Source organism: Danio aesculapii, chromosome 12 (assembly GCF_903798145.1).
Source record: "Danio aesculapii chromosome 12, fDanAes4.1, whole genome shotgun sequence".
NCBI lineage: Eukaryota > Metazoa > Chordata > Actinopteri > Cypriniformes > Danionidae > Danio > Danio aesculapii.
Genome location: NC_079446.1, coordinates 32,267,422 through 32,279,734, shown reverse-complemented (window position 1 = coordinate 32,279,734; position 12,313 = coordinate 32,267,422). Strand labels below are relative to the sequence as shown.

The following is a 12,313-nucleotide window of genomic DNA, read 5'->3' as shown; positions in this document are numbered from 1 at the left end:
TATTTTAATCATTACTATTGGAACATGAAGAGACTTTCAACCAGCACAACAAAAATGTTTCTGAAGACAATCACCTACTGCACCTTTAAGCATCAAAATAATAAAAGTGCTTTATTTTCTACCATAAAAAAAAGAATGTATCATAAAATATAATGACTTTTCATATAAAAAATAATGACAAAATCATTTGATTGCATATTAGAGGACTCCATTTAAGCACCAAAGTGCGACCTAAAATTCTCATTATTGGCATGTTGTATTTGTATACGTTGTCCTGCAAATCACTAGATATAATAAAATTCAGTGTGATCACTTATTATTATTATATGAATTGAATAAGTATACAGGTCAGAATAAATTTGCTTCATTTTAATTTAAACTTCTTTTCCACTGAATATCTTTTTAACCATATTTTGACATTTTAATTTTGACAAGTTATTTGAAACAATAAAATAGATACACACTTATTACCTATAGCATGCTTTTTATGTATATACAGTATAACTTTTATTATTTGATTTTGGATGATAAAAGAAAACATTTCATCTCTCACAATGACAATCAATGGGGTCCAAATCGTTAAAAGATCTAACTGGCGTTCATTGTAAAAGTTTGTTCTATGTTTCATAGAAAAAAAAAGTCAAGCGTTTTGAATTAAAACCAATGGTATGTAAACAATGACAGCATTTATAAGTGAACTATTCTGTTGAGGAATAGAGATATTGTGTTCCTCAAAGAAAAGGATGTTAACATTTTTGCATTATGCACTAATTAGTTTTCTCATCGCCCAAATATTGAGGTCAATACAAACAGATGGGTGGCCCACATTACATCACTGAATTGTCTTTTATTTTACGCAATCCCTGCATCTTTTATGTGGTTACTGCAGATGATATAGTAGTTCAATAAATTCTAAACCTTATCCTCCAATTTCCATAAAAGATCTTTTACTAAAAAACAGGCCCTTCCTGCCGCATATGGCAGGCTTGTGTTTCTGAATCAGAAAACACACTAAATGGAAAATGTTTTCATATCCGTTTGCTTGGCCTGTGCTGTGTTCTTCCGAAACAGGGTATTTTAAGAGAATATTGCAATTAATGAACTTTGCAGGTCGTGTTTTGAGGGGAAATGCAGTTCTCAAATGGCACATATTAATGCTCAGAAACAGCGCTGGACTTTCTATTCACCATGAAACATTAGTCTTCTGCTAGAAGAAGAGTGACAACTGCAAACAGAATAGTTTCAGAAACATACAGATGTGATAAGAGCCCTCATCAGTCTTTCTGTGCACTTTTAACCTGCCATCATGTTTCTAGGCCAGTTTCCCAGATTTGTCGGACTGTGGATTTTAGGAAGTTGTTGCTGTCCAGTACTGTAGTTTGGCCCGGTGTTCAGCTGAACAGTCACAGATCGTGTGAAACTGAAGTTCTACAACAATAAATTTGTCTCCATAAACAAGATCAAATTCAGGTCCGCTGCTATAACTGGATATTATTTTTAATTTCTGGACCTTTTCCACTTAAAAAAAGCCTAAATATGGTCTTGTATTAAAATCCCAGCACCTCAGCAGTTGTAAAACACTCAGACCAGCCAGTCTAGCAAAAATAATCATGCCATAGTCCACACTATGATGCTTGCTTTGAGCTTTAGCAGATCTTCATCAGCACGTTTATATGCCTAAATGCATCAAGTTGCTGAATGTGATTGATTTGATTTCGTTTTCTTGAGAACAAATCCACCATGATTTCTGTAGATCATGTGAAAAAAAGCAAACAGGAGCAATGGAAATTTGGCTGGGAAAGTGTTTTACGCAGTGGATGCCCTTCCAGCTGCAACCCATCACTGGGAAACACCCATCCACACTCATTCACACACATACACCACGGACAATTTAGCTTACTCAATTCACCTGCACCACATGTCTTTGGACTTGTTGGAGAAACTAGAGCACCCGGAGGAAACCCACGTGAACACGGGGAGAACATGCTAACTCCACGCAGAAATGACCCAGCCGAGGCTCGAACCAGCAACCTTCTTGCTGTGAGGCGACAGCGCTACCCACTTCGCCACCGCGCCTCCCTGCAAAAATAATGTTTTATTCAAACATTTATCTCAGTCACTTTCCTTCATCTTAATTCCTGCTTTATCAGGGGTCGCCACAGTGGAATGAATCGCCAATTACTCTGGCAAGTGTTTTACACTGCAAATGCCTTTTCAGTCACAACCCAGCACTGAGGCACTGAAGCACCACACACTCCCCCATTTACACGCTACAGCCAATTTAGTTGATCTAATTCAACTATATCACATGTCTTTGGACTGTAGGGGCAACTGAAGAACCCAGAGAAAAACCCATACAGACATGCAAACTTCACACAGAAAGGACTCATGGTACAGCCGAGACTTGAACTACCTAGCCATCAAAAACAATATACATACATACATACATGCATACATACACACACACACACACACACACATACATACATACATACATACATACATAAATACATACATAGCTGTATACTATACAGATGCATGCACACACACAATTTTATAAATCCCTGTATATGTAAAGTACATTTAAATATGATTTTGCCTACTGTACTATTTTGTCTAGAAGTAGAGGAAACCTGCTATTTTTGGCATGTATTTATATTGTTTCATAAATTTCACCTACTTTATTTCTTTCATTTTATCACGTTATTTATATACTTCTGTCATTACGGTTCCTTTTCAAAATGATGAATCTGGTAATAAAGAATACCCTGATCCTTTAAAATTTACTTACATGAACAGTCAAGGCATGATGCCTCAAATTCAAAGCCAATCCCAAAACGTTATCAGATTTACAGCTTTCACTTGACAAAATCAGCAATACAAAAGCTATGAGAACATCTCATGCCATAAAATTGGTTTGGATTGAGTTTTTATATCTCCTTGTGTGTCTCTTACGTCCTATTATTGAATTATTATTTAAAATAAAAGAGACATTGCTAATCAGCGATAAATGGACCTTGACGCAGTGTTGTACAAAACTGTAAAGAACACCGTGGCCCTGCAGTACCTCTACTGTTTTATTATATTACATGCTTCAATCGTTCAAAATATTGCAAAATCTGTAGTTTTAACAGTACTTTCCAGACACTGAGACTTAATAACTTCTAAGAATCTTCCTCTGAGATCTCCCTGTTCCCCTCTTGCTGTTCTGTGCCTGTCCATGGAACAAGAACTACGTCTGATATCTTCTCAGGAGACTCTGCTCAGCTTCCTCTGCCTGAAAATTACGGCACAAGCCCTAACTTCATAATGGAGTCTGTGTGATTAAGTTTGCAGTGTACCGTGAGCACAGCTGGATCTGTTTATAGGCCTACTAAATAACGGTAACACAACATGCAAGCATTAGAAAGCGTCATTCACGAGCATCAACTACAGGGATGACATATTGCATGATGTTCTCTATAATGGTCTGCTTTTAAGAACCACAGACTCTCCACATGAAGTAAAACAGGATTTGCTTTAAGTACCTCACGTGCGTGTCTCCGTGTCTGTTTTGCAGTTGCTATGTGTCCGTGTCATTACAGCATTCCCTTTAATTATTCCCTAATTGTGTCAGCTACACATGAACGATTGCGTTCCTTTACCGCATCGACCTACAGAACTTTGCAGAGTATTCTGCAGCATCTGAAAGCAGTGAAATATGGGCACTCTTTCAGGGACACAAATTGCTGGAGGACATCATGCTGCCTTAATTCTACCAAATATTGTTTTCCCCCTAAAGATCCAAAAAAAGAGCCTGGAGGATCACCAGATGGAAGAAAAACACTATCAAAGTTGGATATGGTTTAATAATTTTAAAGATTTTCTAGTAGTCTTTGCCTCAAATAATGTTTTTGAATGGGCTATATGCACACAGACTTTTAATTTACAGCCAGGCAGCCCAAGAGCTTCCGGTGAACTGTCTTTCCATTAGGGCTGTGCGATTTGGGGAAAACATCTAATTGCAATAGTTTTTTTACAAATATTGCGATTTCGATTTGATTTGCAATTTATTTTTGTAGTCAAGCTTCAGCTCAATATTCTGTATGATAGCTTCTTACTGCTAAAATGCAGTGAGTGTTAGTTTAAAAAAAAGAACCTGAATAGATATGAATTAACTTTTAATCAAATTTGTCTATAAATATTAAGAAATTAAACAAGTTTTTCTCTAGCGCAAACACTAGTGTGTTATGGTGTTAGTTATCTTCTGGTGCTTCATGATGTTTTTTCATATTGTGTAACAGCTGCAAACAACTCTGAAATTGTAATTTGCTGTTGCAAGCTAATAGATTGAGTGTCACCTGCAATACTTTAAGTTGACATTTTAGCAAGTCACTCCTCATATAGCCACCTGTGGTGCTTTTTTAGGTGCTGGTTGTTGTATATCCTCGAGCTGTGGCAACAATTCTACGACAGCTCTTACAAATGACCTGTTTTTGTTCGTTGTCTGTGACTGTGAAACCAAAATATTCTCATATTACCGACATGCTTTTTTCTTTTATTTGAGTTTGTCTATTAATGCTTCTGAAGCGGCAGATGCCATCATCCCACTTGTCTGCACTTTCTTGTTTGTTTGTTTGTTTGTTTTATTCTGGGCTTTCCGCATAGTTCCGTTGCGCTATTCTGATTGGGCAGAACGAAAGTGTGCTCAATCAATTGGCTAATAAGACTGTCACACACAAATGGAAGTCACGAAAATGCTGTGGTGGGGGAAATTAAACAATACATATATATTATATTTTATATCGCAGTGTCTGGCGATTAGCTAATCGCAACATTTTAAATCATGATTGCGATTCAATTTCGATTAATCGGACAGCCCTTCTTTCCATTACAAAATTTTCACTAATTTCACTAAGATCTAATTTCTTAAAAAAATCTGCGATCTTCACTGCCTGTTAGATATACGATATGAAGTGGGTCTCAGGTCAAACAAGAAGCACTGCATTAAACCCCCCCCCCCCCCCCCCCCCCCCCCCTTAAAATATGACACTTTATTTTACCCCAGTATTTTCAATGGAATTTCTGCGCTTGCCTGTTGCTACTGACAGCGCTAATTGTTAAAACGAGCTTTCATCTCATTTTATGCATGCACAACTAAATGAATGCTTAAGCCTGTTTAACTGAATGTATTGTAAAAACATTGATGCTGTAAATACAACCTTGTGAAACTGAAAATAGTCACATTAAGCTTTCACTGGAAGTTTATAGTTGGCTTTAAAACTCCAGCTTGTGCATAGAGTTCATTGATTTTTATTTTTGAACTGATTTATTAAAGATGCACTGGAATTTAATGTCAAATTTTATGTAAAATAGTAGATTTTTGTTCCCAAGTTGATTCCCAGAAATATGACAAGTTTTTCCAGGATAATTTATTATGTAAGAAAAGAAAGTAAATAAAAAGATTATTTTAAAGAAAAATACTCATTGAGCCGTAACGTACCATTTATGCATTTGAAAATAAATAAATAAATAAATAAATTAATTTAAAACTTGGTAAAAAATTAAACAGATTAAAAACAGTTAAACTATGTCATATCTATGTATTTATTTTTTTTTATCTATAAAACTGACCCATTTAATTTACATACAACTTCTTTATGTTCAAACTGTCTTGTCCAAATTAAAATTTGGGTGAACAATTTATGTACAATTCAATATTAAGGTAAAGTTGGTTTTATATTCGCACATTTGTTCAGTGATAACTTGTGATATGCTCTCTATATTGTTTACCATGGTACTTTGAATACTGAGTCTGAAATCACATGTAAATATGACTTCAAAACAACATTACCACTATTTAATTGACTGTAAACAATGTTGTTCTCTGCTTGTCAGTGCCTACTAATATGATTTCACTATTTAGTATTTGCAAAGAATACATTTCTGAAATTGTATTATTAAGGAGAAAGTATGAATGTGTGAATATAAAACCAACTTTACCCCAAACAATTCAATTAGATGTATGACTTCATTTAAACTGGCCCAACCCTGAGATCGTCATTTTAACCCCATTTAAAGAAATCTTTTACACATACAGCAGGGTCAGCAACACAGATTTTTGCTGGGTAAAAAGTAAGCAACAGTAATATCGGCCTACCTACGTTCACGCCATGTTGGATTCCGTCTTGCAATGCTCATAGGACTCGAATTTCTATCATGTAAAACAAAAACGTCCAGAAAGCTCGTGTTTTTAACACGCAACCGTTTACTACCTGACTGTTCAATGCCATTTAGGCTTAATTATGGACGTTGATAGTGTCCGAAAACATAAAAATCTCCGAGTGGAACATCATTGTGGACATCTTGAGACTATGGTAAACAATAAAAACACACTGCAGCAGGGTGCGAATTACAGGTGGGTTTGGGGGGATTGACCCCCTAATTAAAGCTTGATCCCCCCTGAATGACATCAAAACAAGATGTATGGGGGGGTCAGCCCTTTAATGGTCAAAAAAAATTATCTTATCTCTGATTTATGTCTTAAATATCAATAACTAAAAAAGTATAATATAAATATACATTTGACCCCCCTATAACGGTTCATACCATTGTGAATGCCAATCATTGCTCGGAAAAATACGATTCAACAGTCTGAAACTGGCATTTCTAGAGTAAATATAGACATCTTAAGTATTCACAAAATACGTTTCTTCTAAAATAGGTGTTAATATATGCATGTAGCATAAAAGAAAAATTTGACTATATATAGTCTGACCGACAGTCACCTCAAATATCCCTCAATACACCAAAAACGTATACGTTTATTAATATATGAGATATAATTTAAATACATTCATAAATTTGATTCACTGAAGCATGTTTTACCAAACTTCTCACAAAAAAGTTGACCTCCCCAATTATCAATATAATTCGCACTCTGCACTGCAGGTGCATTAAAAGCAACCATACTCAGTATATAATTAGTATTATTTTTTGGGAAAAAGTAATGATATCAATTACCAAGCTGGCTGATTACATAAATTACATTTTTTGTAATGCAAGACTTTTATCAGCCCCCCTGAAAGATTAGCCCCCTCCCTGTTTATTTTTTTCCCCTCATTTTCTGTTTAACAGAGAGATTTTTTTTCAACACATTTCTAAACATAATAGTTTTAATGACTAATTTCTAATAACTGATTTATTTCATCATGCCATGATGACAGTATAATATTTTACTAGATATTTTAAGACACTTCTATTCAGCTTAAAGTGACATTTAAAGGCTTAATTAGGTTATGAGTTTTGTTTAAATAAACCTTTTTCACATTTTATGGTTTCTCCGCAGCAGAAGTCGTCGTAGTTAAACTTAGAGTGCAGTGAATTGGAAAGTACAACAAATTTTTTTTTACAATCCTATTTGCTGAAATAATTTTTTTAAATGCCACGATGGTGTTATTAAGACATTTAGAAAAAGGGAAAAAAATAGCAGCCCCATAGCTGCATTGCTAACACCTGCATAAGCGGTTATTCGTTTTTTGTAATTTGACGCAATGGGCTCTATATGCAAAGCTAGAGTTTTAAAGACAATGATAAACTTTTAGTAAAAACTTAATGTGCGTATTTTCTATTTCACAAGGTTGCTTTTACAGCATCGAAGTTGTAATGTAATTAAAATACATTCAGTTAAACAGACTTAAGCATTCATTTAGTTGTTCAACCGTAAAACCAGAGCTGTAACTAGCGCCGTCAGTGGCAACAGACTAGCCCAGAAATTCCATTGAAATTACTGGGGTAAAATAAACTATATTTTACCCCATATTTTAAAGACACGGCGTGGGGGTTTAATGCAGTGTTTCTGGTAGGATTGAAGATTATGATAACTGTTAAACACCTCATAACAGTCTTGTGAAAAGGGTCCTACTTTATAGCATATTAAGCTAATTTTGTTTGCTAGCACAAGAATCTGCACATTAGATGGTCCATTTTAAAGTTCATTTTGTTGACATTTTGATGTCAGAATCAAGAGTTTTTACAGGTGAATATTTATGATATATTTTTCATCACTTATTGGCTTTAAATCGGATATCTAAATGTAAATATAAATACACTTAAAATTGTATTTTAAATGTTTTCTTTCTATTATACAAAAGAAATTAAATACTATGAAAAGCCAAAGAAATATCCCAAAACTGACAGGTGCATGAAAAATGTTTTGACCTGCAGTGTCTCACCTGAAAGAAAACTGATACACAAAAATACTGTGACATTGACAAACACAGACAGCCACTTTATCCCAGCACAAAAGAAGATCTTTATGTGGGTAAAAATACTGTACTAAGAAAGAATCAGCTCCAGTGTACAGGCGGTCATTCATGACTCTTTACAGCCCTCCGCGCCACACCAATGATGTTGAATGGTTAATTGTGAAACTGCAAAAGCTTTTCACCACTCACCAAACAAAACTGCTTATAAATGCAACCACTTGTTATAGAAAATGAGATAATAAATTAAACATTAATTTTTGAGTTCAGAGGTTTACCATAAATACCCCAGGTTGAGTATGAACATGGTTTACCATATTTCAAATGTAAAAAGACCTGAGACCTAGGTTAGCTTTTAACTGTATGACAAATCATCAGTCTAGTCTGTGTATACAATTTTATTGACAAAAGTTATTACATCAAATGAAAATGCATATGAGTGAGAAAATATTTAAAAAATTGTTTGTCAGTTAATACAAACAAGTTTGATACCTAAAAATGTGATTAGCAGCAAGCCACATACTGTAAATGAACCATGAATCTAATGAAGTGCTCCATGAAATATTTGTAAATGAAAGCATAGTATATATATTACCTTATCAGCTCATAAAACGTGACATTTATATTAAATCTCTCACTGGCATTTCCAAAATGGCACTTCTTCCTATTGAATATAAAGAGGCTGTTGGTAGAGTAAAAAATAGCTGGTTTTGTAGCCAAGTTACAGTGACCTAGAAACTGAGTTACTGAGATCACAACCCTGGTTTGTCACCGTTGTACCTACAGTATGAGAGCAAGCAAATTAAGTCTCTGCTGCTGGATTCACTTACGGTGAACGTTGGTTACTTTCATGCACACTCTGTAGTTTAATAAAAGAAACACCTTGATACTTTGGAAATATACTACATTACAGCTTTTCTTGTCACATTCACTTTGTGTAGACACAGTTACAGCCAATGACGAAAATGCAATCTGATAACAAATGCAAAAACATCCTTTTTATACCTCATTTGCAAAAAAAGTCAATGTAAACAAATAAATAAGTATTTACAATTCGGCAGCAAGAGAAACAATACAAAAGAAATGCTAACTAATGATGAGAAAAATAGACAAATAAGTTACAGTAGACAGTAGAAAAAGTCTGAATATAATACATCTCCCCTAAACGCTTGCGACAAACACAAAAAGCAACAAAAATGCTTTCCAATGACTAGAAAGACGTGTAAATGAACTGAAATGAAAACAAGAAACCCTGAACACTAAAGAGTCTCTGGGTTTATTTTCAAGATGGCAGGACTCATTAGCTATGTTTCCATCTACCTACTATTATGCACATGTTGTAATATCGCATAAAAAAATGCTTAATAGAAATGCTTAGATGTGCATAAAGTGCATGAAAACTTAAGCGCAAAACTGAGTAGGACAAACCTTTTATCTGATAAGAAGAAATAAGCATAAAATATGATGGAATCTGAATTACTGAATATATTCCAGCATGCACCTTATAAAAATGTGAATTTATTTTAATAATAATAAGAAATATTAATAATAATAATAATTCCTTACATTTATAAAGTGCTTTTCTGGACACTCAAAACGCTTTACACATTTTGGGGGGAATCTCCTCATCCATCACCAGTGTGCAGCATCCACCTGGATGATGCGACAGCAGCCATATTGCGTCAGACTGCACACCACACACCAGCTGATTGATGGAGAGAAGATAGATTGATGAAGCCAATTATGATATGGGGATGGTTAGGAGGCCATGATGGACAGAGGCCAATGGGTAAATTTGGCCTGGATGCCGGGGGTTAAACCCCTACTCTTTTTCGAAGGACATTCTAAGATTTTTAACGACCACAGAGAGTCAGGACATCGGTTTAACGTCTCATCCGAAAGACAGCCCTCGCTGAGCAGTATAGAATCCCCTTCACTATACTGGGGCATTAGGACCCACACAGACCGCAGGTTGGGCACCCCCTGCTGGCCTCACTAACACCACTTCCGGAAGCAACCTACCATTCCCATGTGGTCTCCCATCCAGGTACTGACCGGGCACCGCCCTGCTTGGCTTTAGTGGGCGACCATGTAAGAGTTGCAGAAAGCTAGCTGCCAGACTGATCATCACATGATCTTTTAACGGATCATTTGATGATAAAATTGGGCATGGGGGGAAAAAACCAGTGGACCGACCACATTGTAAAATATCTGAAATGTTGTTTTGTTAATTCAAAAATCCCAAAAAGTCCAAAGTCCGCCATCAAAGTGGTTGGGTATTATTACCTCCCAGAACCACCACGCATTTGTTGAGTTTCTTCTTCGTCTTCTGAGGCACTAGAAAATTATTAAATAAGAAAAAAGGCCCAGGTTTTGTTCTCCTAATATAGCCAACCCAGGCTCACTGGAGATATGTGCCCAGGGCTACATTTTTGAAAACCAAGAAATATGTACCCTGGGTTAAGTGTGCTTGCAGTTTTTGTTTTCACAAGTACACCAGAGGTCGCCGTGTACATACAAATAGGTTACTGGGGCACATTTTTTGTACATGCCATTTTTCGCCACCAGAGGCTGCTTTGTACATTTCTGACAATCTCAACATTCTTCTCACATGCGTCCGAAAAAAGTGGCTGGTCGGGTTGTTGAGTTTAATTTATTGGTGTTTTAGTTTATTTTGTTTATGTACATAACATTTATTAGCATCTATTTAACTATGTCCATTTTAGTGCTTCTTAGTTATGCTTAATTCATTGCATAATTTTTGTATTGTTTTTAGGGTGACAATTTTAATATCTGTCCAGGGACAACGGATAAAAAATCCGGTCACACTAGACTTTACACCCCATATACTTCCATTCGTATACACGCAAATGTGTCAGACCAGAAACGCAAGCTTGTATGACAAGTTTCACAGTTTGCTGCGTTGCAAAGTTCAACATTTGTGAACTCTGTCCTGCGAAATCGCATCACTTGACTGCGTGAGATCAATCGAGGATCAAAACATGACCGCTCTGGACAGAAATGTAAAATATGGACCAATCGCTAGTTTTTTTTTATTGTCTATTCATCTTATTTAATCCCGCCCCTTTTCGCAGCGCCGTACGACAGAATTTCAAAACTCTAGTGTGACTGCGGCATAATTCTGGTGTATTTTCAGCAATGCTAATTAATGTACACCGTCCCTGCCAAATAAACAAATAACATAAATAAATAAAATCAGCTTGATATTAACTGAACCACCGACCCACCCGCTTTCTCCAACCAATAGTGTTTTCAAAAGCAAACTAGAAAAATAGAAAAGCTACGGCCACATACTTTACCATGATTTCACACTGCTATTTTTGGTTTCATTTTACCTGATTTCCGGAACCTTCCTTCGCCAGACTTGAAACCCAGTTTGGTCCAGTCCAGTCCTCATTATAAATCTGATGCCATTTGCAGTGAGCTACCGAGCAAAACCAGTCACACTGAAAAAGCCATCCATACTGAGGTAAGCAGTCAGCGGTACTACCCCATAGCGTTTGTTTTACAAACAAAATTCAGCCATTATGTACCTGCGAGCACATATTCTTCGGTTCTCAAAAATGTAGCCCTGGGCACATACTTCCAATGAGCCTGTGTTGAATACAGCAAATTCCAATTTTCTTTTTGATATTTGGTACTAGTTTATCAGGAAGTGACAATTTTGATCTATTTGTAAATGTTATACGCAATATTTTAGTTTTGCACGCAAGTTTAATTCGCATCTTTGGATGGAAACATAGCTATTGTAGCATTACAAAGATTATTTGTGCAAATATTAACTGAGAATCAAAAGCAATGCTGACCAAACATTTGTTTCTCTTCATACATGTCCAGCTGAAGGTATATTCACTTCTGGTCTGTCAATTTGAGTTTTCCCATATTGTAGAAAGTCTTGTAATCTTCTTTTTCTGAGGCTCTACATTGATTCAGTTCTGCTTTGATAAAAAAAAAGTCCTTGACAGGAGACTTTGTTCTTCGTTTACACTCAGTTATCTGCAAAAAGAAAGACAAATCTCAATAATGGAAAAAGAAAGATGGCAGGATAT

At 35.8% G+C, this 12,313-nt stretch overlaps 1 protein-coding gene across 1 annotated transcript in view; it reads right to left on the bottom strand.

The window, feature by feature from the left end:
- Positions 1 to 8,626: 8,626 nt before the first annotated feature.
- Positions 8,627 to 12,313, bottom strand: part of thbs2b (thrombospondin 2b) — a 36,475-nt gene continuing 32,788 nt past the window's right edge. Inside the window, exon 21 of the mRNA XM_056469932.1 lies at positions 8,627 to 12,260. Coding sequence (XP_056325907.1) covers positions 12,253 to 12,260 — 8 coding nt within the window. The 3' untranslated portion in view covers positions 8,627 to 12,252. The remainder of the gene's footprint in view (positions 12,261 to 12,313) is intronic.